Source organism: Podarcis erhardii (assembly GCF_964252035.2).
Source record: "Podarcis erhardii genome assembly, chromosome: 15".
Lineage (NCBI taxonomy): Eukaryota > Metazoa > Chordata > Lepidosauria > Squamata > Lacertidae > Podarcis > Podarcis erhardii.
In genome coordinates, this window is record NC_138505.1 from 21,469,637 (window position 1) to 21,497,436 (window position 27,800).

Sequence of the window (27,800 nt, forward strand, 5' to 3'; positions counted from 1 at the left end):
CCTTGTCCGGCATGGATTTGTCCAATCCTCCTTGAAAGCCATCCAAGCTGGTGGCCATTGCTGCCTCCTGTGGCAGGGAGTTCCATAGTTTAATGACGCATTGCGTGAAGATGGCCCGAATCTTCCAGCATTCAGCTTCACCGGGTGTTCACGAGTCCTAGCCTTGCAAAATGCCATGCTTCATTTCATAAGAGGTTTTAAACAGTGCATATGTAAAATCAGTTCAGTTCCAAAACTGACACCGAATGGGATATTTATTTATTCATTTATTTATTTTATCCCCCCCCCAAATATAGCTCTCATAACTGGAACACCCTTTTCATGGGAGTGAATGCAGTCGCCGATGCTGTTGCGCTGAAGTACAACGCCACGAAGAGCCAAGTGTTTGATCACGTGAGTCTTCTCTTAAAAAATCATTTTTTATTGTTTTTTATTTATGCTTTTAAAATTTATACATTTCATCACTTTTACAATCCATTTAACATTTCAAAATCTGACTTTCTTCCCCCTCTTTCTGCAGTTCCTTAAGTTTATTTTTTCATATCTTCTGCATATCCAAATTCGTTTAACTTGCTCATTTAATTATCTACTGTAAATATATACTCTTGTAAAACTGCAGGCTGTTACAATGACCCTGCTAATGTTTTTATTTGTTTACAATTCAACTATAAATATCCAGCAAACCATTCCCATTCTTTTATAAACAGTTTGCTATCTTGATTTCTTATTCTTCCAGTAAGTTTTGCCATTTCTGCATATTCCATAAGTTTTTGTATCCATTCTTCCTTTACTGGGACTTCTGTTTCTTTCCACTTTCGGGCAAGTAACATTCTTGCTGCTCTAGTAGCATACATAAATAAATTTCTATACAGTTCTGTCCCCTGATTCCCTAAAGAAAACTTTGGTTTTCTTTTTTAAAAAAATAAATGTTATTTTGAACATCCTTTTCAGTTCATTATATATCATTTTTTAAAACCTCTATCCCGTCTTTCAGCTACGTTAATGGCAATATCCATATCTATTTATGTATCTAAAATCTTCTCTTGCCAGGAGAACAAGGGGAACATGTTGCCTATGTAGAATCACAGAATTGCAGACTTGGAAAGGACCCCAAGGGTCATCTAGTGCAATGCACTGTGGAACGCCCTGTCTATTGACATCAGGCTGGCGCCATCACTGTGTACTCATTTTGGCACCTGATAAAAGCATTTTTGTTTAGTCCAAGCCTACCCAAACATCTAGAATGCAGATGCATATTTTGTTTATTTCTGGTTTTAATTCTTTTGGATGTTGCAGTTGTTTTTGTCTGTTTGTAGATTGCTTTGAGGTTCTTGTTTTTTTAAAAAAAATTAGGTGGTGTATATAAATTTTATGAAATAAATAAGTGATATTATTGTCTCTTGGCAGGAAGGCAAGGGGAGCGTAGCCGTGAGAGTGGCTCTGGGGGAAACAGAGCTTGTTCAGAGGGTCCGACAGTTCCTGCTGGACAACGGCGTCAGCCTGGATTCCTTCAGCCAGGTAAACACCATGTGCTGCTCCCAGGAGAGGAAGATGCAAGTGTGCCTTCTACTGAGTTCAGACCATTGGTCCATCTAGCTCAATATTGTGCACACTGACTGGCAGCAGCTGCCCAAGATTTCAAGTAGGGAGTTTCCTCCAGTCAGAATTGCCCCTCTACTGGGATTTCCCTCCCTGTAAATGTGCATTGGCTTTGCAATCTTAAATCACTGGCTCATTATTGACCACACTGGCTGGCAGCAGCTCTCCAGTATTCTCAGCCACTGAGCTATGGCTTCTCCCCTTTGAGACATAGGAGCATAAGAAACTGTTTTATGCTGTCATACCATTGGCCCTAGACAGCATCTTAAAAAGCAGAGACATCACCTTGCCAACAAAGGTCCGTATAGTTAAAGCTATGGTTTTCCCAGTAGTGATGTATGGAAGTGAGAGCTGGACCGTAAAGAAGGCTGATTGCCGAAGAATTGATGCTTTTGAATTATGGTGCTGGAGGAGACTCTTGAGAGTCCCATGGACTGCAAGAAGGAAGGAAATTCTGAAGGAAATCAGCCCTGAGTGCTCACTGGAAGGACAGATCCTGAAGCTGAGGCTCCAATACTTTGGCCACCTCATGAGAAGAGAAGGATCCCTGGAAAAGACCCTGATGTTGGGGAAAATGGAGGGCGCAAGGAGAAGGGGACGACAGAGGACGAGGTGGTTGGATAGTGCTCTCGAAGCTACCAGCATGAGTTTGACCAAACTGCGGGAGGCAGTGGGATACAGGAGTGCCTGGCGTGCTCTGGTCCATGGGGTCACGAAGATTCGGACACGACTAAACAACAACCATTGGCCCATCTAGCTCTGGATTGTCAGCACTGAATTGCATCAGTTCTCCTGGGTTTCAGGCAGGGACATCCCCCCCCCCAGCCTGCCCCAGCCCTTCCTGGAGATTTTGGGGGTTGAACCTGGGACGTTACGTATGCAAAGCAGGCATCCTAACCACTGAGCCTACAGCCCTTCCCTTTAGACAGAGGAAGCTGCCTTATACAGAGGAAGATCACCGGTCAATTTAGGCTAGCGATTGTTTACACGGACTAGCAGCTGCTCTCCAGGGAGTCACACAAGGGACTCTTCCAGCCCTAGTGGGAGATGCTGGGGATCAAACTGGGGACCTAAATGCAAGGCAGATGCTCTCCCACCAAGCCCATGGCCTTCACCCAGTATGTTCCTGTAGAGAGGCACAATCTCTGCTTGGCTCACTTGGGAGGAGAGGCATTTTCTTCCCCCAGAAAGTGCTGGATAACTTGGGAGGCCAGGTGGACTGCATTTTGGAGCCCGGTTGGAAATGAATCCTGCGCCTGCTTTCCATTCTAAGAAGAGGCTGCTGGATCAGGCCAATGGCTCATCTAGTCCAGGATCCTGTTCCCACAATGGCCACAGCCCGTGGGAAACCAGCAAGCAGGATTTGAGCGTTCCCTCCTGTGCTTTCCAGCAACTGGGATTCAGAAGCCTTGCTGCCTCCAGCTATGAAGGGCAGAACATAGCCATCCTGGCTAGTAGCCTTTGATAAAGGGGGGACCCCTGACCATTAGGTCCAGTCGTGACCGACTCTGGGGTTGCGGCACTCATCTCACTTTATTGGCCAAGGGAGCTGGTGCACAGCTTCCAGGTCATGTGGCCAGCATGACTAAGCCGCTTCTGCCAAACCAGAGCAGCACACGGAAACACCGTTTACCTTTCCGCCGGAGCAGTACCTAGTTATCTACTTGCACTTTGACGTGCTTTTGAACTGCTAGGTTCGCAGGAGCAGGGACTGAGCAACAGGATCTCACCCCGTCGCGGGGATTTGAACCGCTGACCTTCTGATCGGCAAGTCCTAGGCTCTGTGGTTTAACCCACAGCGCCACCCGCGTCCCCAGTAGCCTTTGATAGACTTCTATTAATTTGTCTAATCCCCTTTTCAAACCATTCAAGTTGGTGGCTATCATTGCCTCCTGCAGAGGCGAGTTCCATAGCTTAACTATGCATTGCATAGAGAGGGCCTTTCTTTTTACCTGTCCCAAATCTGCCAACTTTTTTTTAAAAAAGTTTTTATACCTTTCACGTTCATACATTTCATCAATTTTACAATCCATTTAACATTTCAAAATTTGACTTCCTTCCCCCACTTTCTGCGGTTTCTTAAATTTATTTTTTAATGTCTTCTGCATATCCAAATTCATTTAACTTGCTGATTTAACTGTCTACTGTAAATATATACTCTTATAAAACTGCAGGTTATTACAATAACCCTGCTAATGTTTTTATCTGTTTACAATTCATCTGTAATTATCCAATAAACCATTCCCATTCTTTTATAAACAGTTTGTTATCTTGATTTCTTATTCTTCCGGTATGTTTTGCCATTTCTGCATATTCCATAAGTTTTTGTATCCATTCCTTCTTTTCTGGGACTTCTGCTTCTTTCCACTTTGGGGCAAGTAACATTCTTGCTGCTGTAGCAGCATAAATAAATTTCTATACAGTTTAGGTAGTTCTGTCCCTATAATTCCCAAAAGAAAAGCTGCTGTTTTTTATATACAAGTTATTTTGAACATCCTTTTCAATTCATTGTATATCATTTCCCAGTAAGCTTTAACCTTACTACATGAATCTTCCAACATACAGTTTCATAAGACATCCACGAGTACTGGCTAAATGAGAGAGGGAAGAAAACTTTTGTCTATCTGCTTTTGTAAACTTCTGTTGTGTTGCCTCTTAACTTGCCTTTTCTGCAGCCTAAGAAGTCCCAAACGTTGCAAAAGCTTCCTTCGTAGGGCAGTCACGATCTTCCCTCTTCTTCCTCCAGGCTGCCGGTGAGCGGAGCAAGACTGTGATTCTGGTGAAGAACCTGCCTGCTGGAACAGAGGCGGCCGATATAGAGAAGGCCTTTGGGGCCCACGGCAGTCTTGGCCGGGTACTGCTCCCCGAAGGAGGGGTGACAGCCATTGTGGAGTTCCTGGAGCCTACTGAAGCTAAGCGGGCGTTCATGAAACTGGCTTACTCGAAGGTGAGGATGTGCGGTGTAGTGGTTAGAGCACTGGCCTAGGCCCTGGGAGACCACAGTTCAGATCCCCTGCTCAGCCATGAAGGACACAGTGGGTGACCCTTGGACCACAGTCCCCGCCTCTCAGCCTAGCCTACCTCACAGGGCTGTTGTTTGCAGTTGAAATGAGGAGGGCCGGGGTGTGTGTGTTTTGAGAACCATGCATACCACCTTTTGCTCCTTAAGTAAATAAATGAATAAATGTTCATAGCTTGGGCTTAGCCAAGGTGGCTGCCCACCTCCCAAGTAGCCTCATGGAATACTATGCACCCGCAGGGCTATTTCCGTGGAGCTCTGACTTTTCCTACTACATTTAATTTAATTTAATTCTGTTTTCTTACTTATTTATATCTGTTACATCCATTAACTGGACAAACCCCTGTGTTGCAAAGAGAATGTCAGCAATGTCTAGGCAACACAATGACCATGTACATATGCAATAGACAATCTTTATCGAATTCCTTTTAACCATAACAAGTACAAAATGAAATCTTTAGTCTTAAAGTCTCTGAAAATCTTTAAATGAAGCGAGGTACCAGACTTTGAAAGACAAGCTGTGAAGCTTTGTATATTCAGCAAATATGATGTCCAACACTGAACAGTGATTCCGGATATTGACTACTGTTTCGTAGGATTCTTCGTCAGCGTGGTGGGAGGATATGGAATTGCTTCATAAACCCATCTTATATCGAATGAATGTATGTAAATGAAAGTATCAAATGCTGTGGAACAGTGCTCATGTAATAATGAGAGACTTTGAGACTAAAGATTTCATTTTGTACTTACAGATAGGTAGCCGTGTTGGTCTGCCATAGTCAAAACAAAACAAATTCCTTCCAGTAGCTCCTTAAAGACCAACTAAGTCAGTTCTTGGTATGAGCTTTCGTGTGCATGCACGAAAGCTCATACCAAGCTCATCTGTGTATCTGAAGAAGTGTGCATGCACACGAAAGCTCATACCAAGAACTGACTTAGTTGGTCTTTAAGGTGCTACTGGAAGGAATTTGTTTTGTTTTCATTTTGTACTTGTTATGGTTTGAAGGAATTCTATAAAGATTGTCTATTGCGTGTGTACATGGTCATCATGTTGCCTAAACATTGCTGATGATAACTGAGCAGGAAGCCCATTGGGATTGGCTTCTGAGAGCACCTACGTAGACATTTGTCCTGGATAACACCCACCACTGTCTGAGAATTCTTAGATGGGAGATGGAGTGGGTTAGATTACGAGAAAAATTAACAGTAAAAAAATAATAACCTTTGGGAAGAATCTGACTGCCAGTGTGATGCAGTGGTTAAGAGTGTCGGACTAGGATCTGGGAGACCAAGGTTCAGATCCCCCAATCGGCCATTAAGCTCACTGGGTGACCTTGGGTAGCAGCCATCACCTCACAGTCTAACCTACCTCACAGGGTTGTTGTGAGAGAAATATGGGGAAGAGTGTGCCATGTTGAGCTTTTTGGAGGAAAGGTGGGGTGTACGAAAATAGAAACTGAAATAACAATTTATGAGCCCGGGTGCTAGGAAGTTTAAAGCAGTGGCTTCTCCTTTCTGCTGTTTGCACTAATGGCAATTTTTTGTCACGGCTAAAAATTCGCCGCTGATTCTTTAATGCTAAAAGAACTAAGTCAGCATGAGTCAGCGGCCTACAATGACTCAGGCAACCTTTCACCAAATTGTACCTAGATATATAGAGTGGTCAATGGTTGTGTTGGGTGTGGGTTGGTTGGATGATAGAAAGCTGCTTGGATTTGGTGTGTGTGTGTGTGTAAAAGCTGTTGGTCGTGGTTGGAGAAGAAGACTTGTTAAGAATAAAAGCAGCAATACTCTGCAAGAATACACTTTCTCAAAGACTCTTTTGTGCCAACTAAGGTCTGAGGACTAGGCAAAGGAGTAAAAAGGAGGTCAGAACCTTTTCTTTTTTTACAAACACTGATATATTTCTCCCCACCACTCAGTTCAAGAATATCCCCCTGTATCTAGAATGGGCACCTATGGGTGTCTTCTCCGGCCCTGCAAAGAGAGAACCCGAGATTCCAGGAGGCAAGAAGGAAGGCGATGGACAGTCTGGAACTGGTATGCACTGTCTGTTTTTAATGTATGTGTGTGTGGGTGTGTGTTTTTGTTGTTGTTGTTTTTAAATGGTTTGCCTCCAGACCCCCACTTCCCACTTGCTCTGTGGCCGGTCACCTTTTCCCTCCTGAAGAAATTGCGGGCTGGAATCCTGCAGCGCTCTCCTCCTAGAGAGGGAGAGGGAATTCTAAAAGATGCTTTGCCCAAGCTCCTCAGGGTCCAATCCTGCAGCTTTAAATGAATGTACATGTAATGCAATCATCATCTGAGGCCCTTCTTCGTGTGGAAGACTGAAAAGGGGCAAGACAAGAACGGGCTCCCCAGGGAGACTCGTGTGACGCCTTCATTACATATCATTAGGCGCCAGGCCTAATTACCGTATTTTTCCGTCTATAAGACACCCCTATGTATAAGACACTCTCTATTTTGGGGGACTCAGATTTAAGAAAATCCACCCTCAGCACTATCCGTGTATAAGGTGCCCAATAATTTTCAACATTAATTTTTAGGGGGAAAACCCTAGTCTTATACACGAAAAAATACGGTATATTCCTCTCCTAACAGGCTTACCTATAGCCTTTTAAATTTGTGGGTTGGGGGATATCATTTTTGTCTGTTACTATGTTACGTATTTTTGTGTTTTTATACGGAAACCGCCCTGTGATCCTCGGATGAAGGGCAGTGAAGAAATTTAATAAATGAAATTTAAAAATTCTGCCAATAGGGCCTAACTTTGGCCCATTATTTTCGTTGCCGCTTTGCTGAAAAGAATTTGGTCAGTTACAACCCAGGCTCACTGATCACATCCTGGGTGACTCTGCCAGAGAGGGCAGAAGGAGGAGCAAATCTGTGGTTGGCAGGCCCTGTTCGTGTGTTAAAAGTACTTCTTCATGTAGCACATAATTAACTCCCTGCCACAGGATGTGCCAGCTCGGGAGGCTTGAGAAAGAGGATTAGACAAATTTGTGGAGGAGAGGGCTGCTAGCCATGATGGCGAAGCTCTGCCTCCACGAGGCAGCGATGATTCTGAATACCAGTTGCTAGAAGCCACAGGAGTATTCTCTTGTTCTTGAATCCTGCTTGCAGGTTTTCCCACAGGTCCAGGAACAGGATGCTGGACCAGTTGGGCTACTGCCTTGATCCAGCAGGGATCTCTTCTTATGTTTTTAATTCCCAGCTCTGCTGCAGATGCCCTTATTTCGGCAACACGACCCTCCTCTGTTTTCATTTATCAACTTGTGTTTTGCTCCCCCCCACTAATTTAAAAAACATTTAAAAAAACCCCACCATCTCCTGCTTGTATGTACTCGTTCCCAAAGGAGAAGGGAGGCACAGAGGCAAAGCCACACGTCCTTTCTGCACGCCAGCCCCGGCAAGCAAATTCCCCTTTCCCCACAGCCAGGACCCTCACCTCTAGATAAAGGGCTTTTAGCACCGCGGCCCTCAGAAATCTGCTCGCGGCCGATAAGGGTCTCCGCTGCCAGCCTCTGGCACCCAGGGGAAAGTGGCAGTAAATTCCTCCGTCTGATTACAAAAGAGCTCCGTGAGGCTGACTTCGTTTTATTATTATTGTGGAAACGGTAGATCGGGGGGGAAAGGGGGGGGTGTCTTCATTCCCCATGGCTCTAATCTGGTTTCTTTTCCAGAGAATCAACAAAGTGAATGTCTATGTTTGCTAATTCGCTGCCTCTCTAGGGTCGTCCCCCCCCCATTTAGAAAATGCCTGTAATAGGAATTTTTGCCTGGCTTTAAATGAAGGGGAGGGGGACTCTTTTTTTCCAGACTGAGGGCCGCATTTCCTTCGGGGAGACCTCCTGGGGGCCACATTCCAGCAGTGGGCAGGGCCAGAGTCAAAAGTGGGTGGAGCAACAAATGAAACCTCACCCCCCCCCATTCGTGCAGTCGGCTTGTTTCTACATAGCTGCATACCCTTCATCATTCAAGCGTTATCAAAGTTCAGGGACAAATTTCCTGTTGGGATTTGAATAGATTCTAGAAGAGGATATATTTGTTAGATATTATCCTTCCTTCCTCACGTTTGCGAGTTCAGCAGAGTGGCATCCCTTTTGCAGCTTAAAAGGAAGCTTAGATAGGCTAGTTTTAGCCTTTTAGTTTTAAATGGTATTCCCCCCCCCTTTTCTTCCCCACAAAACAATACTGACATAAACAGTCTTGTAAAAGGTGAAAATAACATTTACTGACTCAGAATATTTGTTGAAGAATAAGAACTGCTTTGTTCAGGCAGCCTGAAACCGCAATTCGTTTACAAAAACGTGCTTTAGTCTTGTTTGAGATGGAGCCTGAGCTCCAGTGCAGATGTTTTCATGTTTCTGGCTTGGTGGAAAGAGATCAGAAAGAGATTATGCCCAGGCAGGTAGGAAACTACATATAGCTATGCCCTCCCACTGAGAGTGTCTTTCACAAAGTCTCTCTCTAGCAAATTTGCAGGAAAACTCTGTGAGCATCAGCTCCTACCGTGTGCCTATCTAGCAAGACATGAATCGTTGGTTTGACTATGTTTTTAAATATCTCGCATTTTGGGGGGGGCGGCCCTGGGTCTGAGGTTCCCCGGTTTGGGGCTAAACACAGAGAGAAGCGCTCTGCAAATGTTCAGCCTGGATGCGTCAGGTCAGAAGTGCGTAGAGCGGGCTTCTTCAGCCTCAGACGTTGTCTCCGGCCAGCATAGTCCAGTGGTCAATGATGCTGGGAAGTGTAGTTCAGAAATATCTGGAGGACTGAAGGCCAAATATGGCTGGTGTAGAGGAAGAAGGGTTTTGTCGTGTTCCCCTTGCCCCCAGTGTGCTTCTCCACCTCGCACCAAAACTTATGTGGGGCTTCCCTGGATCTGGAAGCTGCAGTTAATGCGCAATTGCTGACAGGAGTGCGACACTGTCAGCATATTACAGACCTGCCCTGTTTGCCAGTTTGCTACTGGGCCACGTTCAAGGTGTTACTATTAGTACAGTGGTACCTCGGGTTAAGTACTTAATTCGTTCTGGAGGTCCGTACTTAACCTGAAACTGTTCTTAACTTGAAGCACCACTTTAACTAATGGGGCCTCCTGCTGCCGCTGTGCTGCCGGAGCACGATTTTTGTTCTTATCCTGAAGCAAAGTTCTTAACCCGAGGTAATATTTCTGGGTTAGCGGAGTATGTAACCTGAAGCGTATGTAACCTGAGGTACCACTGTATATAAAGCCCTTAACAGCTTGGGGGCAGTTTACCTTTGGGATCTCTTCTGTCTGTACCAGGTGCAACATGACACCCATTCCACATTTGTAAGAAATCAGTATTTCACCTACACTTTGGAACTCCCTGCCTCTTGAAATCAGGCCAGCGCCTTCCCTGTGCTCTTTTTTTTTGCACCCGCTTAAAATGTTCTTGTGTAGACGAACCTATCCAGACATGTAGTTACATGTGTTTTCATTCACTTATCCTTGATTTTAATTTTTTCTTTCCAGGTTTTAGATAGTTTTAAAAACAACAACTGATAATTTAAAAAAAAATTCTTCCTCTTGCAAACTGCTTTGAGCGTTATCTTTTCACAAATCAAGCGGCATGTGAATTTTATGAAACGAAACAAATAAAATAAATAAATGCTTCCTCTGACAGTGGAGGCGGAACACTGCCACCCCTGTCTGGTAGCACCCTGTCTAGTCTTACCCTCCACAAATGTGTCTGATTCTCTTTCAAAGCCATCCAAGCTGGTGGCTGTCACAACATCACATGGGAACAAATTCCTCAATTGTGGCGTGCAAAGGAAGTTCTTTTGCCTGTCTGGAATCCTCTTTAACATTCAGGAGTGTCAATGTTCACTTGTGCCACCTGCCTGTTTTGAGTCCCTGAAAAAGTGGGTAAACTGCAATGCTTGCTAACCACCAGGTTGCAAGCTTGTTATAATGTCCCCTCTTTTTAGGAGGGGTGGGAATCCAAACTAAATCTGAGTAACTGGCTGCTAGGTGGCGATGGCTGTGATCCTGCCTGATATTTTGCAGGTGATTGTGGAAGCCAAGGAGCTCAGCCGCAGCCAGTGGAAGCCGAAATAGAGGAGGATGAGGAAGAAGAGGAGGAAAGCATTCCTGGATGCACACTCTTCATAAAGAACCTCAACTTTGTCACCAAAGAGGAGACTCTACAAGAGGTGTGTGTCTAATGGCTGAGTGCATTGTGTTTATTCCCCAGGCCTCTGACGAAAGGCAGGAACTTCAACTTTTATTTTGCATTCACAACAGAAGTCTGTTCCGTTCGTCTGCAGTTTTCCTAACTGTTAGCTGTCTGCGTTATATCTGAGCTTTTTTTTACGTGAAGTAAAAGCCGCTTCCAGAAATATACTGGAATGTGGTGCAAGTTTAGCCTTTGTTTCTGGGTGGTTTGCAAATTGTTTTTATTTTTTCCCTCCTCTGGGATTAAACTAAGAAGTGCACAACTTTTTCCTTCCAGGTTTTTTCCAAGGTGGGAGCCGTGAAGAGTTGCGCCATCTCAAAGAAGAAAGATAAAGCTGGTACGTCCTCTTGTCCAATTAATTAGCCCTTGGCACCTGTAGTCCAGGTTGGCAAAAACTGCTCTAGGGTGCGTTCCCCCCCTTTTTTGGTGAAAATAACAGGTGCTGGAACTCATATCTTGGTCAAAGGGTTGCTATAGCAGGATGGATGCCATGAGCAGCAGAAAAAGAGTCAACATTACTTGGTACCATCAAGTACTGCCACAAAAAGCACCAACTTATGTATTTCCCTCCCTAAAATTATAAATAAAATATCATTGTGTCATAAGAATCTTATTACAGGAGTTTGCATCAATATAAAAACATAACACAACAATGCAGCCATACCTTGGAAGTCAAACAGAATCCGTTCCGGAAGTCTGTTCGACTTCCAAAATTTTCGGAAACCAAGGCACGGCTTTCAGTTGGTTGCAGGAAGTTCCTGCAGCCAATCGGAAGCCGCGTCGGACGTTTGGGTTCCAAAAAACGTTCACAAACCGGAACACTCACTTCTGGGTCTGCGGCGTTCGGGAGCCAAAATGTTTAACTCACAAGGAGTTCGACTTCTGAAGTACGACTGTATAAAAATATAAACGATGATGATGCTTATTATTAGCATTTCAGTGTGTATATGGCCCTTCATCCTGAAGAAGCCCAGGGCAGCAAACAAACCAAGAATGAAAGGTAAAATTAAAAATCTAGGAATTGTTAAAAGCGTTATAAAGACACTGGTTCACAGGGTTGCCAGGAACAAGATATTTTAGCTGTCAAATGCCTCGGTAAACAGGGATGTTTCTGAGAGTCTTCCTGAAAGTCAACAGTGAGGGAGATAGATGCACCTCGCCAGGGAGGGCATCGCACAAAGGGGGGAGACCCTGTGATGGCTCAATGCCAACCCCAGTGGCAGCACCACCAGCAAAGTTTCAGCTCGTTGGGCCAGTGCAGTGGAGGCTGGTCTGTTGGAGCAAGTGGGGCACTGCCCCACCTGCCTGCCTTTTTACGTAAAAACCAGCCCATGCGATGGACCCTGCTGTCAACTTCCTCCTCTATGTTTTGCCGTTGTGGAACTGATCAAGCAGGAGGATGGGAACAAACCAAGAATTAATTGGCTTAGCCTGCCATTGCCTCTGGCGCCACCTACTGTTGGCCTCCCTGCTTTCTGCCCTATCAGCAAACACCAGTCATCATGTCACTGTGGTCTCTCGCCTAGACAGCTTCCGATATTTCTGTCCCTCTAAAACTGGTAGGTAATGTTTTCTCTCCCCTCCAGTGCCCCCAACACCTTTTGCACTTCTTTTCCAGGAGCGCTCCTTTCCATGGGGTTTGGATTTGTGGAATACAAGAAACCAGAGCATGCTCAGAAAGCCCTCAAACAGCTACAGGTAATGGCCGAACGCCTCTTCTCTTCCACATGCAGAGAGTGGGGACTGTAGCTTGTTAAGAGTGCGTGCTTGATGTGCTGAAGGTCCTGAGTTCAATTCTTGGCCCCTCCAGTTTACAAGGGACCAGGCAGCAAGAAAGGACTGTTCTCTGCCTGAGAGAGCTGCTGCCAGTCAGAGTAGGCAGTACTGGAATAGATGGACAAATGGTCTGACCTGGCGTAAGTCCGCTTCCTAAGTTGGGGAAGGGCCATAGTGCAGTGGTTGATCATCTGCCTTGCGTGCAGAAAGTCCCAGGTTCAATCCCTGGCCTCTCCAGATAGGGCCCTCGCCTTGAAACCCTGAAGGGCCACTGCCAGTCAGTGTAGACAAAACTGAACCAGATGGACCAGTGGTCTGATTCTAGATATAAGGCGGCTTTGGGTGTCTTATACTTGGAGGTCTCTTGCATTCCCCCTTAGCAGTCTTTGCTTTCTTACAGGGTTGCTCCGTGGATGGTCATCAGCTGGAAGTGAAGATCTCCGAAAGAGCTGTCAAGTAAGTTCCTGACTTGGGAGTTGAACCTAGAATTGTACAGTTGGAAAGGGGACCCCAGGGGTCATCCAGACCAACCCCCTGAAGTGCAGGAATCGACACCTGCTCCTAGCCTTGCCCAAACTAAAGCTCCTGCTTTAAAAACAAAAACAAACCAACCCAATTTTATTGAAGTAAATTGAACAAATCAATACAATAAACCTAATAGAGGTGCAACCCCCCCCTCCTGGCAGTGCAGTGTATCTGGAAGAGACTTAATTTCACGTTGCACTATGGAGAGGGAGTCCTGTCTGTGTGTGCATTTGTTGTATATGAGATAAAACCCCACCAAACAGCATGGTTTTTTTCCAGGTCTTGCAGGCCTTTTATGTTGTTTTTTCAGCTAGTGCTGAACTCACCAGTATGGTGCATGCTCTAGTTATTTCCCACTTGGACTACTGCAATACTCTGTACGTGGGGCTACCTTTGAAGGTGACTTGGAAACTACAACTAATCCAGAATGCAGCAGCTAGACTGGTGACTGGGAGTGGCCACCAAGACCATGTAATACCAGTCCTGAAAGACCTACATTGGCTCCCAGGACATTTCTGAGCACAATTCAAAGTGTTGGTGCTGACCTTTAAAGCCCTAAATGGCCTCGGCCCAGCATAGCTGAAGGAGCGTCCCCACCCCCATTGTTCAGCCTGGACACTGAGGTCCAGCTCCGAGGGCCTCGTGGCGGTTCCCTCCCTGCGAGAAGTGAGGTTACAGGGAACCAGGCAGAGGGCCTTCTCAGTAGTGGCACCCTCCATGTGGAATGTCCTCCCATCAGATGTCAAGGAAATTAACAACCACCTGGCTTTTAAAAGACATCTGAAGGAAGCCCTGTTTAGGGAAGTTTTTAATGTTTAATGCTGTATTGTTTTTTTAACATTCGGTTGGGAGCCACCCAGAGTAGCTGGGGAAACCCAGTCAGATGGGTGGGGTATAAATTTCTTCTTCATCATCATCATCATCATCATCATTATTACTCCACATATTTTTATACAAACTTGAAAGCTGCAAGCCCAGTAAGCTTTTTGCGTTTGGGGGGCAGTTGAGGTTCCAGCAGCCGCCACCATCCATATCAGGAGTTCCCAAGAGCCGAAACTTTTCAGTGGATTCTCCTATTTGATGGACGTGTGGAGTTGGGCATCTTTTGCCAGCTGGCTTTGGCATCTATGCTGCTGCTTCAGCCCAGGGTAGTGATCTTGGTCTGGAGCAAAGCTGTACACCCTTGCACCCCGAGGAAACTTAGCAGTGCCGACATTGACAAAAACTCCTGTTAGTTGGGGAGGAGGCAGATCCTGGGGGTGATGGAGGGATGAGCTCACCCCTGTCTCTTTTGATCCATCAGGTCAGCTGCGGTCTCGGCCCGGAAGAAGCAAACCAGCAAGAAGCAAAAGAGCTCCAAGATCTTAGTGCGTAATATCCCCTTCCAGGCAACTGTGAAAGAAATCAGAGAGCTTTTCAGGTAAGGAGGTATTTCTTGTAGCCACATTCAATGTCCCGTGTCTTAGAAGTGCAACAGTAGGGATTTGTTGATTCTGTTCATGTTCAAGTCACCTAGCCCAGAGCGGGGCAAGTGCAGGTGTTGCTTAGTGACCAATCACTGTGGCATGATCCTCACATAGTGTGCTCTGATTGGCTGTGTAGTTCTGAGGGAGTTTTGTCTTTATACATTTCATTGAATGTATTCCTCCTATGAACAAGGCCTGGAGTATTTCCCCCTCAAGTTATATGCTGTTCTTGTTCAGTTGGCTCAGTACAGTGCTATCACGATCGTCTTTCCTTTCTCCGGACTCCTGCCTGTGTTATTTCACTGGCTTTTGCAGCTCCCTGGACTAGCAAAGGGCTGTGGCTCCCTGGACTAGCAAAGCTGTGGCTTTCGTTAGCCAAGTTGAACTGGCTGAAAACAAAGAGGGGTTGCCTTTAACAGGGTGTTGGGATGGGTGTGATCTACCACTGCCTGTTATGGAATTGTATACTCTCGTTCAGGGTTCCTACCTGCCACAATCTCTTCAATGATACGCCATTCCACCTCTGCACCCTCTGGTTTTCTGTCTCTCCCTTACAACAGTCTGGAAGAGACCCCATTGTTGGGTTGGAAAATAGAGACCCCCCCTCTCCCTTCCACCCATCAGATGTCCTTGGGTGCTGCTGCCGATCAGTGTCAACAATATTGAGAGAGATGGACCCATTGGCCTAATTCGGGGCATCTTCCTCCCCTCAATTATGCTCTTCTGGAACTGAGCAGGGAGGAGGATGGAGCCAAAGCTAGCATTAGTTAGCTCTGCCATCTGCCATTGCTTCTGGGTCCACCTCCCTGCCTCCTGCCCCACCAGTCCCTGTGCGCAGCAGCTGCCGCAGGTTGTGATTCCTGCATTGCAAGGGGGTTTGACTGGATGACCTTTGGAGGACCCCTCCCTACTCTTAACAAGCCTGTCCCCTTACCTGGCCAATCCCCTGGCAATACCTCCCCAGGCAGGATTGGGCGAATGGCTGGGGTAGGCGGAGACCTCCAGGTATCCAGCCTGGGGAGGATGAAGCCAGCCCAAACTACCAGGAGCCACACTGGGATCTGGGGGGGGGGCACGCATGACCGCACAAAAGGTGCCCCCCATTTGATGTGGGGAGCGGTCATTGCATGGACAGGCGGAGTCCCCCCAACCCCAGGCGACCCCCGAGCAGAATAATGGCTCAAGACAACATGCTATGGGATTAAAATTGCCCACAACTTTATTAAGTTTCAGATGTAGTTTATCCTTCCCAGTTCCCTGCCCGGGGATCTGGGAGACTTCAGGGTTATCCAGAATGCGTGGGGATTGGGCTGGCTCTGGAGAAACGTGTGTTCAAGCAGAGAGCCTGCCCCCCGTTTTGCCGCCGTTGGAGGGGAGAGCAATGACAACCTCTCGGCGTATGGCCAATGCCTCCCCCCAAGACCCCTTCAACGGGGAACCCTGGTATCACCACGGTTCTATGCTTTTTACACCCCTGTGAATAGAAGGGTTGTGTGGGTACCAACTGCTCTTCCTTTGCCGGACCGCCAGGGGGCACTCTTAGCCTTTGCTGGAGAGGAGAGCTCAAGCTCTCCCTGGAATGCTCTTTGCTAGGCAATGACAGCTGCCGGTGGAGGTTAAAGGCTCTGGTCAGGTGGAGGTGGGAGAAACCAAGGTTCTTGTGTGTGTGGAAGCCGGCGTCTGTTGCCTTAACCTGCATCCTTAGAAATGGTTGTTGGCCTGGGCCAGGGATGTTCCCCCCTTCATTGATGATGGGAATGGCTGGAGAGACGTTTCCTCTCCTCTGTGGGCACTTGCTATTTTTCCCTTTCTGTTTGAGCTGGAGGAAACGCTCATTTCCCCACCAGGATTTGCAAGCTTACAAATTAGCTGGGGGTGGGTGCGAGATGGCAGAGGGAGAGGGAGCACAAAGCACACATAGGATTTCGCTTCCCAGCTCGGAGCAAAAAGGGTGCCCCTCGCCTTTGTACCTTTCTCAGAAGCCACAAGTGTGGCTCAGAGCATCTCAGTGGACCCAAAAAACGCATGTGTCGTTTTCTCACCCTCCAGAGCGTTTTTTATTTTTTTTTTTTAGTTTTTGGTTGTTGTTCCTGTCCTGACAGTGTGTAAAGGCTGAAGGCTTAGAATTTACCCAGTGGTTTGGTTTTGATTTTGATTTTGTTCGGGGACCTTCTGGGTAAATGCCAGAATACAAAGACCAGCGCCCCTCGCCCCCTGCCTGTGAAACCCAGGAAAATTCAGGACTGGTGTCAAATCTATCGCTCTTGTATTTCCTAGCGGGTGACTATTTCTCTGTCTCTTTTGCAATGACTGCTGCATTTTTAACTAAGTGAGGACTGAAGGACTGGTGATGGCTGCTTTGCCCTTTGACTACTCTGCCAGCTCTGAAAAACAGGGGAGAAGGCTCCCAGGCGCAATGAGCCGAGAGGGGCATCGGTGGAGTCCTTCCCTTTTGCATGACAGTGGCATATACCCATCCCTTTTTTTGCTTTGCATATCTGCTTGTGGAGTTAGCAGTAGTCTTGCAGTGTGTGTGTGGGGGGGGGAGAGAAGCATTGGGATTGGGGAACAAGGGGTTAAAAGAGCTTGGCCAATGTCCCATTTTAGAAGAACCGCGGGTAGGAGCTGCTTCCTTGCTTGCTCCCTTGGCTAACCACCCATTAGTCTGACTAGGTTCCCCGCGTGCAAAAAAAAAAAAGCTCCTCTGAGCATGTGCAGAGTGCTTTTCCCATTGAGTAAGGGACAGTCAAAGGCAAGAGAGCAAAGTTGGCAGGAGCAGAAGCTTCATTCAGTCCCCATCCCACGTTTAGAACTCTGGAACTCAGCACGATTCTAGTGCAGGTATAGCATGGAGAGAAATGAATGAGGTAGGAAAATGTAGTGCTTGGGATCAGAGGTTATTTTAGGAGCCAGGGAGGAAAGCCGTTAGGGCAGGGGGGTCAGTTCAATGTCAGAGCACTTTCTCTGCACGTAGACCACAGTTCAGTTCTTGGCATCTTCAGGGAAAAGGATCAGGTACCAGGTGACAGGAAAAGACCCTTCTCTGGCTGAAACTCTGGAGAGCCACTGCCAGTCAGAATTATCAATGCCCAGCTTGATTGACAAGTGCTTTGACCTGGTTTAAAGAACAAAGGAGGATCTCCAGGTGCTTTAAATGGTTTATTATGAACCCAAAGCATTTTTATGTGGGGTGGGTGGAGGGAAATCATTTATCAGCATACAGACAACATAAAGGGAGGGGAAAGATAATTGGTTCGAAATACAATAGAGGAAAACTTGGAAAATGCAGAGTGTTGAAGGAGGAAGGTGGAAGAATGGCGCTCTTTCTCGCTTCATCTTTTAGCTCTATGTGCTTGAGGCTCTTGTTTAGATCCCTACCAAAGTGAATTGTGTGGGCATTTTCTCCCTCTTTTCTGTCTCAAGGGGTAGGGTCCGTGTGTGTGTACAGGAGCGGGTGAGAGAAATGACCAGAGTGGGTGGCACCCCCGTGGTACGACCTCAAAAATCCAACTGTGCCCATTGACCTAAAACGTGGATGACTCCTAGAGCAAGGACTCTAAATGGATGGAGCTGTATGAGATGCTCAGGGACCCTCCTGCATGCCACACCCTCCCCCCCCCTTGAAACTTCGTGCATTGAGCTTGTAGGTCTGCAGGACAGTGCTACCTATGTTCAGCTGAATGTGCTTGGAAATCGCCCCTTTGATCAGGAACCTGAAAACTTGGGAGAGGATGAAACCTTGGAGCGCCATTTCCCATCATTGTAGACACTGTTAACTTAGATGGATCAATGGTCTGGCTTGGTATAAGGCAACTTCCTATATTCTCATGTAATTTTATGGTGAGAGCATGTGTGAATTTTGTATGGGACCTAGCCACAGAGACCCCGGGAATCTCACTCCTATTATCCTGGGTTTCTGTTGGTATGGGGTGTGGGGTGTGGGAACCAGGTTTTCTTTTGCTTGTGCGTGGCTCCAGGTAATATCAACTGGTAATTTATTCTGCTTTTATTTGCTTATTTGGAGTTTTAAGGATTTGCGAAATTTCTGACTTGTGAAAACCTCTGCCTTTTATTGTTATTAAGCTCTGCGCATGCAGTCTGTGATTGCTGGCTTTCATGCTGCATTTTGATTCTATGGTCTATGTCTTTTGTTACCTAATTGTGTTCTTAACTTCTGCTGAAGTACACCCAGAGATCTTTTGTCATTGGACAGCATCTAAGTATCTTAAACAAATAATTGCTCAGCTGTGTTTGGCGGTTTAGGTAGCTGTAGCTTAGACCAATATTATTTTGCTTAAAACATTGAAATGTTTATTGTTATTTATTTATTAAAATGCTTGAAGATCGCTGTTCATCAGAAAAGAAATCAAAGCGATTACGACAGAGGTATATATCTATACCATGAAAAACCATGTAAACATTTAAAATCAGATATCGAGTAACTGTTACGTGCAGATGTTTTCTGAATTGCCCGTGCATATAAGCTTGGCGATAGAAAAGCTTTCAGCAGGAGTTTAAAGACTAAAGCAGAAACTCTGTTGGCAGAGTATTCCACAGGACTGCCAATAATAATAATAATAATAATAATAATAAATTTTATTTATATCCCGCCCTTCCCAGCCGAAGCCGGGCTCAGGGCGGCTAACAACACTAAAACAGTACAACATTATAAAACATTATAAAAATGGATTAAAATGAATTAAAATCAAAATTGATGGCAACCATAAACTAAAGTTTTGTAAAGATTGCCAGAGGAGCGAGTCAGGCTGCGCCCTGACCAAAGGCCAGGTGGAACAGCTCTGTCTTGCAGGCCCTGCGGAAAGATGTCAAGTCCTGCAGGGCCCTTGTCTCTTGTGAGAGAGCGTTCCACCAGGTTGGAGCCGCAGCCGAAAAAGCCCTGGCTCTAGTTGAGGCCAGCCTAACCTCTCTGTGGCTTGGGACCTTCAAGATGTTTTTATTTGAAGATCGTAAGTTCCTCTGTGGGGCATACCAGGAGAGGCGGTCCCGTAGGTACGAGGGCCCTAGGCCGTATAGGGCTTTGAAGGTTAAAACCAGCACCTTAAACCTGATCCTGTACTCCACCGGGAGCCAGTGCAGCTGGTATAGCACCGGATGAATGTGATCTCTAAGCGAAGACCCCGTAAGGAGTCTCGCTGCAGCATTTTGCACCCGCTGGAGTTTCTGGGTCAGTCTCAAGGGCAGCCCCACGTAGAGCGAGTTACAATAATCCAGTCTGGAGGTGACCGTCGCGTGGATCACAGTGGCTAGGTCAGGGCGTGAGAGGTAATCTCAGTGGTCAAGTTTACATGTAAGGGTTAAGCCGATCCCTAAGGTACCCTGGACCTAAGTTGTTCAGGCTTTGTAGTAACACAAGACCTTGAACCTGTATTGGTGGTAGATGGGCAGCCCGTGCAAATATTTTGGCAATGGGGTCAGCTATGTGCCCCATCAGCTGTCTGGCCACCATGTTCTACATCAGCTGGAGCTTCCGAACCAGGCCCAAGGGCAGCCCATTGCAGTAGCAGACCCTTCAAGTGTCCCTATTTTCCAGTAAGATGTGGGGGATATAAATAGTAAAATCATCATTATGTAATGGGACGTCCCTATTTTCATCGGAGGAATGTTGGAGGGTATGCAGTAGTCCAGCCTCAAGGTTATGTTGACATCTGCAGGTGTGGACTGGCCATGTTAGTGGACTGGATGAGAGCCATTAAAGTGAAGCTCAATCCAGATAAGGCTGAGGCACTGTTAGTGGGCAGTTCCCTTCATCAGGTGTCTGAGACATAACATAGCCTGCTCATAATAATAATATTAATAATTTTATTATTCGTATCCTGCCCATCTGATTGGGTTGCCACTCTGGGTGGCTTCCAACGTATATAAAAACATAATACAGTGGTACCTCGGGTTAAGTACTTAATTCGTTCCAGAGGTCCGTTCTTCACCTGAAACTGTTCTTAACCTGAAGCACCACTTTAGCTAATGGGGCCTCCTGCTGCTGCCGCGCTGCCGGAGCACGATTTCTGTTCTCATCCTGAAGCAAAGTTCTTAACCTGAAGCACTATTTCTGGGTTAGCGGAGTCTGTAACCTGAAGCGTATGCAACCTGAATCGTATGTAACCTGAGGTACCACTGTAAAACTTTAAACATTAAAAACTTCCCGATACAGGGCTGCCTTCAGTTGTCCTCTAAAGCTTGTATAGTTACGTATCGCCGTGACATCTGATGGATGGATGTTCCACAGGGCGGGTGCCACTACCGAGAAGGCCCTCACTGCCTGGTTCCCTGTAACCTTACTTCTCGCAGTGAGGGAACCGCTAGAAGACCCTCAGAGCTGGATCTCAGTGCCTGGGCTGCTCTTAATGCGGTTGCACACCCTCTGAAGGAGAGGGTCCATAACTTGGGGCTACTGCTGGATCCATCACTGTCGCTTGAGGCTCAGGTGGCCTCCGTGGTCCAGCTTCACCCCTTTCTGGACAGGGATAGCCTAACCTCTGGGTTAGATTGCCGCAGTGCAACATATGTGGGGCTTCCTCTGAAGACAGTTTGGAAACGTCAGCTGTTGCAGAATTCAGCAGCTAGGCTGCTCACAGGGGCAAGGCAGTTTGAGCAAATAACGCCAAACCTGGTCTGACTGCACTGGCTGCCAGCTAGTTTCTTCTTCTTCTTTTCTTTTTTGTTCCATGCATAGAGGAGCCCAGACCCACAGATAACAGCCTCGCTCCAGAGAACAAGGAGTCTTGCTGTCAGTTGTTTGTGCCGGGCAGCTCCTTCACTCTGGGCTTTAGAGCAAAGATATATATTCCAGAAGAGCATCTAAACAAAACTCAGCAGTGTCTTCGTTTCCCTCCTGCAAAACACACGCACACTGAAATGAACACTTCTCAGAAGTAGTTTTTCTCCTCCTGCGGTGACTGCAATCGAAATGGCAGTGGGCAAAGGATTTTTCTAGCTGGCAGCAGAATTGAAAACTCTCCCTGGTAGTTTTAGGTGCAAATGCAGGTAGACGGTGGCTGAGTTCTTAAAATGCCTAATATATATTTGTGGTGTGTGTGTGTGTGTGCTGTGTGTCTGTGTGTCTTCAGCCAGGCTCTGAGACAGCTGGCACCAGCTGGTCCCATTCTGGCACGGACAGACTGAAGTCGAAAGAATCAGAGGCAGGTGATGTTGTCAAAGGTAGGCTGGCAATCAGGTTCCCAGTCAGCAAGGGAAGGCGAAGGAAGGGCGGTCGAAGAAAGTAAGAAGAGGGTTCTGGATCAGGTCAGTGGCCCATGTAGACCCACACCCTGTTCTCACAGTGGCCAACCATATGCCCATGGGAAACCTGCAAGCTGGACCTGACAAAAGAGCCCTCTCCCCTCCTGCAGTTTCCAGCAACTGGTTTTCAGGTGCATCACTGCTTTCGACCACGGAGGCAGAGCACAGCCATCATGGCCACTGATAACCCCTCTCCTCCATGAATTTGTCCAATCCTCTTTTAAAGCCGTCGCTGCCTCCTGCAGAAGCGAGTTCCATAGTTTAACTAAGAGCTGCATGAAAAAGTCCCCTTTTTTAAATCCTCCCTGAATCTTCTGTTTTCCATGGAGCTCCAGGCATCTCCTAGGTTAGGGATAGGAACAACTCCTGTCTAGGGAGCTGCTGCCAGTCAGTATAATAATAATGATAATAATGATGATAATGATGATAATGATAATAATGATAATAATAATAATAATAATAATAATAATAATTTATTATTTATTATTTATACCCCACCCATCTGGCAGGGTGTCCCCAGCCACTCTGGGTGGCTCCCAACTGAATGTTAAAAACACAATACATCATTAAACACTAAAAACTTCCCTAAACAGGGCTGCCTTCAGATGTCTTTTAAAAGTAAGATAGTTGCTTATTTCCTTGACATCTGATGGGAGGGCGTTCCACAGGGAAGGCGCCACTACCGAGAAGTCCCTCTGCCTGGTTCCCTGTAACCTCGCTTCTCGCAGGGAGGGAACCACCAGAAGGCCCTCGGAGCTGGACCTCGGTGTCTGGGCAGAACGATGGGGGTTGAGACGCTCCTTCAGGACCGAGGCCGTTTAGGGCTTTAAAGGTCAGCACCAACACTTTGAATTGTGCTCGGAAACGTACTGGGAGCCAATGTAGGTCTTTCAGGACCGGTCTCGGCGGCCACTCCCAGTCACCAGTCTGGAGAGCATCGCACAAATCCGCAGAGGACATTACTGATCTTCATTGGATGTCTAGGAGTTCCAGTGTCATGAGAAAAGGAGAATAACTTTGTCCACTTTCTCTCCGCACTGCACAATTTTATCAACTTCTGTCACATTGCCTCTTGGCCCTCCTTTTCTCTAAACTAAAAACACTGCAACATCGTTCATTTGCTCATCGTTTTTCCTATGTGGAAGATGGTGCTGGTTGTTCCATGGGCAGTGGGCAGGTGAGAAGGCAGTGGAGATAACAGAAGGAAGAGAGAGTAGGTTCACTCAGAAGGAGAAGAGACCCACAGGTAGAGAGCATCTTGCCCAATGACCCCCCCATTCCTGCACCCAACTCCCAACAGCTACCTGGGACCCTCGCCGGTGCTCCCCACAAATTTCCCAAACTTGGCGGTGTTCATGCCGTGGTCCTGCTAGAGAGCTGCAGCAGTGCAAGGGTTAAAAGAGGCGAACGGAGGAAACAAGGTATTTCAGACTCTCATTATTCACTGCCAGCTTTCCCCAAAATGGTATTAATTTCGTGCTGTCACGCAGGACTGCATCGTGTCTGTTCCAGTGGAGCCTAGCAGGGGCTGGGTGGGGAAGGTGCACACGGCCTCCCTGCCAAATGGATGCTTTTTTCTTTATTATTATTTTTTCTTTCTTGAAGGAGCAGCTTTGGCTGTTTTTTAAAAAGGGGGGGGGGTATTTATTTATTTTGCTTCTTCCCCATCCTGAGTACCCTTTAACCTGGGAAGCTGGTGGGATTGGGTGCCTTGTGTTGTGCTTCTCCCTTCAAATTTCCCCCCACCCCCTCTTAGCTACACAACTGGTTACTCCAAAATTTCATGGCAGGTTGCAGGGAAGGCATATCCTCTTGAGAAATTAGGTGCTGTTGTATTTTACAGTGGTACCTCGGGTTACATACGCTTCAGGTTACAGACTCCGCTAAACCAGAAATAGTGCTTCAGGTTAAGAACTTTCCTTCAGGATGAGAACAGAAATCATGCTCTGGCGGCGCGGGGGCAGCAGGAGGCCCCATTAGCTAAAGTGGTGCTTCAGGTTAAGAACAGTTTCAGGTTAAGAACAGACCTCTGGAACGAATTAAGTACTTAACCTGAGGTACCACTGTATTTGCATTTAACCTCCTACACCAAGGTAACACCCAGCTCCGTATATTTATCTGAGAGGAGTGAGGAACCCTGTGGGACAGTGGTTCCCAATCGGCTAAAGTGCTGTGGGCCCCCTGTTTTTCAAAAGCCAAGCCATGGACCCCCTACTTTTCAAAATTTTGATCTCTCTGTGGTAGTTTTTGTTATGTTACGTGAATGGTGCCAGGGACCCCTTGTGGTTTGTGGACCAGCACTTGGGAACCAATGCTGTAGGAGACTATAACACCTGCCCTCATAAGCTGCTATGTATGGTCTTTATACCCCTTAAAAACTCCCCTCTTTGTAGCCTGCAATTTTACCTATGGTTCCCTGAGGACTAGAACCATGCCTACATGGCTGTACGGAGAATGAGTAGTCAGCATGCTGCTCTCTGGATGTGGGACTGCAACTCTCATCACCCTTGACTGTTGGCCATGCTGGCTCAGGCTGATGGGAACTTGAAGCTGCTATTGTATTGGCCAGCCCTGGTGTAGAGAAAGACCAGTCCGATTTTCCCACCTCTTCTGCATACATTTATTCATGTTCTCATCCCTAAGCATTTACTGGGTTGTCCTATGTTTTGGCTACAGATAGGAGATAAAATCTTCTTTCCTTTATGTAAACAAAAACTTCCTGTATGAATAAAACAAGCATATTAAGGAGAAGAAAACAAGCATATCAAGGAGAAGATTAAATCTTTTTCCTTATCTGTGTTTGTATTTTATATATGCTAGCTGACAGTACTTCCTGGCATTGCTTAGGAATTCTTAGAAACCAAAAAACACTGAGATTTATACATGGATAATTATTTGTATAGCTTCTTAATAGGGCTGGGTGATATATCTTCCAAAACTGTTTTGAAGTTCCTATCTTGATATCTGTTTCATATTTTTTGACATGGCAATATATTGTGAATCATGATGTGTCGTCCAAAACCGGTTTCAAGTCCATATCATGATATTGGTTTCTTAATGTTTGACCTGGCAGTATATTGTGAATCATGATGTGTGCATGCTATGCAAAAATCACAATGTGGGAGAAACCGCAAAGCTAGACAATGCCTCTACATAGCTCCATCCTTATTTCAGACATTGTGATCTATTGGTATATCATGATGTTTAGCTGATGATATATTGCAATATTGAAAACCAGATATCGCCCATCCCTACTTCTTAATGCCCGGGGGACGATGACACCTATTTTCATTCTAAGGCTGTTGGGTATGGCATACAATCCTGCCAAATTTTCTTAAAAGCATTGGAGTTTTGAAAGGTTCGGGTCTGCCATCTTGCTTCAAAATGGCGTCCAATTTGTAGCCGAACATAGGGGATAACCTGCTCCTCAGTCTCAGGAACCATCACGCCAAATTTTGTTACAATACCATTATGAGTTGTCTGAATGCATAGGAATTAGATGGACAGACAAAGAAACTTCAAAATATATGGATGATTATAGATGTGGATGATTGAGGAGGATGTTGTAGATGATAGACATGAATAAGATCAGCTTTGAATTTGACCCAAAGAAGCTGAATGTTAGAAGATTCAGGATAGACGAAAGCAAGTTTGTCACACACTGCGTAGTTGAACTATGGAACTCACTTCCACAAGAGGTAGTGATGACAGCCAAGACAAACCTAGACAGCATCTTAAAAAGCAGAGACATCACCTTGCTGACAAAGGTCCATATAGTTAAAGCTATGGTTTTCCCAGTAGTGATGTATGGAAGTGAGAGCTGGACCATAAAGAAGGCTAATCGCCGAAGTATTGATGCTTTTGAATTATGGTGCTGGAGGAGACCCTTGAGAGTCCCATGGACTGCAAGAAGATCAAACCTATCCATTCTTAAAGAAATCAGCCCTGAGTGCTCACTGGAAGGACATATCCTGAAGCTGAGGCTCCAATACTTTGGCCACCTCATGAGAAGAGAAGACTCCCTGGAAAAGACCCTGATGTTGGGAAAGATGGAGGGCACAAGGAGAAGGGGATGACAGAGGATGAGATGGTTGGACAGTGTTCTTGAAGCTACTAACATGAGTTTGACCAAACTGCGGGAGGCAGTGGAAGACAGAAGTGCCTGGCGTGCTCTGGTCCATGGGGTCATGAAGAGTCGCACAGGACTAAAAGACTAAGCAACAACAGCCACAATGGCTGCGTTCTACCTTCCCTGACCAAGCCAGTATGCTTCTTAAGACCAGCTGCTCGTCTTCCCATTGGGGCACCTGGTTGGCCACTGTGAGAGACCAAGATGCTGGACTAAATAGTTCTTTGGTCTGAGCTAGGAGAGCTGCTCTGGGCTTCTTATGGGCTGGATTTGTCCACAACAAATCTCAGAATCCAGCCTCATTTGGTAAGCCATGACCTCTCAAAGTTTCGATTCCCCCACCTGCATAATGGAAACAAGAGTTGATCTCTTCTGCAGGGATGTTTGGAGCACTGATGCAATGTCTTCAACTATCTCCCTGTGGCAGCCACCACTCTTCCTCCACCTGGTACCCCTTTGTGTTTGTATGTGTCCACCTCCACCGACGATTAAGTGTTTATGCCGCATCTTTAACATTTGCTTGGATATTTCCTTTTTATCCCTAAGCTACTCAAATTGGGGGGGGGGGTTTGAGCAGCTACATCCCCACACCTTTCCCCATGCCCCCTTGTTTTGTATCTCATTTTCGCACTATCATCGAGCTCGCCCCCCTCCTTCTCCAGCTCCTGTTTGCAAGGCTGTTTTGACAGCTTCTGTCAGTAAAGTGCAGCTGGCTGCCATCACCTCTTATTGGCTGCAGACACCTCTGGCATCATGCTGAATATGATTAAAATCTGATTAATGGCGGAGGGGAGGAGGCGAAGTAGGTGCTCCCCACCCCAAACAAGCACCTCGCAACACCACCATCTTAAACTGTTTCAAAGGCCGCTAGGGCTGTTTGTATTTCTCCAAGCGCTGGGGCCCACAGAAGAAATAAACAATAGGATGTGTGCTAATGGCCCCTGGATAGTCTTTTCACATCACTGCTTTTGGGGTGGCGGAGTTGAGACTCTGATAGGTATAGCCAACATGGCGGAATACAAGTCCCAGTGTTCCTAGCCAGCATGGACAGTGAAGCTAAGAAGAGATTTGTTGCTGGATCAGGCTGATGGCCCACCTTTCCAGGCATCCTGTTCTCACAGTGACCAAAAAGTGGGAAGGCCTCAAAGCAGGAGGTGAACATAGCTGTCATGATGATGATTTGTATCCCACACACCTGACTGGGTTGCACCAGCCGCTGTGGGAGGCTTCCAACATATATAAAAACACCATAAAACAGTAAACATTCAAAAGCTTCCCTATATAGGACTACCTTCAGATGTCTTCTAAAGGTTATATAGTTACTCATCTCCTTGACACCTGACATTCTAACAGGGCGGGCGCCACTACTGAGAAGTTCCTCTGCCTGGTTCCCTGTAGCTTCACTTCTTGCAATGAGGGAACTACCAGAAGACCCTCAGTGCTGGACCTCAGGGTCCGGGCTGAATGATGGGGGTGGAGATGCTCCTTCAGGTATCCAGGGCCGAGGCTGTTTAGGGCTTTAAAGGTCAGCACCAACACTTTGAATTGTGCTCGGAAACATACTGGGAGCCAATGTAGGTCTTTCAGGACTGGTGTTATATAGTTCTGGTGGCCGCTCCCAGTCACCAGTCTAGCTGCCGCATCTTGGATTAGTTGTAGTTTCCGAGTCACCTTCAAAGGTAGCCCCATGTAGAGCGCATGGATTTGTCTAATCCTCCTGGATCCGTCCAAAGGCCCATCTACCCCAGCTCCCTTATCTCACAGTGGCCAAGCAGTTACCTATTCCTTAAAGAAATCAGGGTGGTTTGCAACAGCCATGCATAAAGCCA

The 27,800-nt window shown here is 46.5% G+C and overlaps 1 protein-coding gene across 2 annotated transcripts in view; it reads left to right on the top strand.

Annotated features, from left to right (window-relative positions):
- RBM19 (RNA binding motif protein 19) overlaps positions 1-27,800 on the top strand; it is a 98,858-nt gene that overhangs the window by 12,322 nt on the left and 58,736 nt on the right. Inside the window, exons 13-21 of one of the 2 annotated variants that reach the window (XM_081841771.1) lie at positions 297-393; positions 1,408-1,518; positions 4,346-4,546; positions 6,541-6,658; positions 10,650-10,795; positions 11,095-11,155; positions 12,437-12,516; positions 12,995-13,050; positions 14,423-14,539. In XM_081841771.1, the coding sequence (XP_081697897.1) occupies positions 297-393; positions 1,408-1,518; positions 4,346-4,546; positions 6,541-6,658; positions 10,650-10,795; positions 11,095-11,155; positions 12,437-12,516; positions 12,995-13,050; positions 14,423-14,539 (987 nt within the window). Of the gene's footprint in view, positions 1-296; positions 394-1,407; positions 1,519-4,345; positions 4,547-6,540; positions 6,659-10,649; positions 10,798-11,094; positions 11,156-12,436; positions 12,517-12,994; positions 13,051-14,422; positions 14,540-27,800 lie in introns of those variants that run through there. The other variant, XR_014151408.1, reaches the window with a different exon arrangement.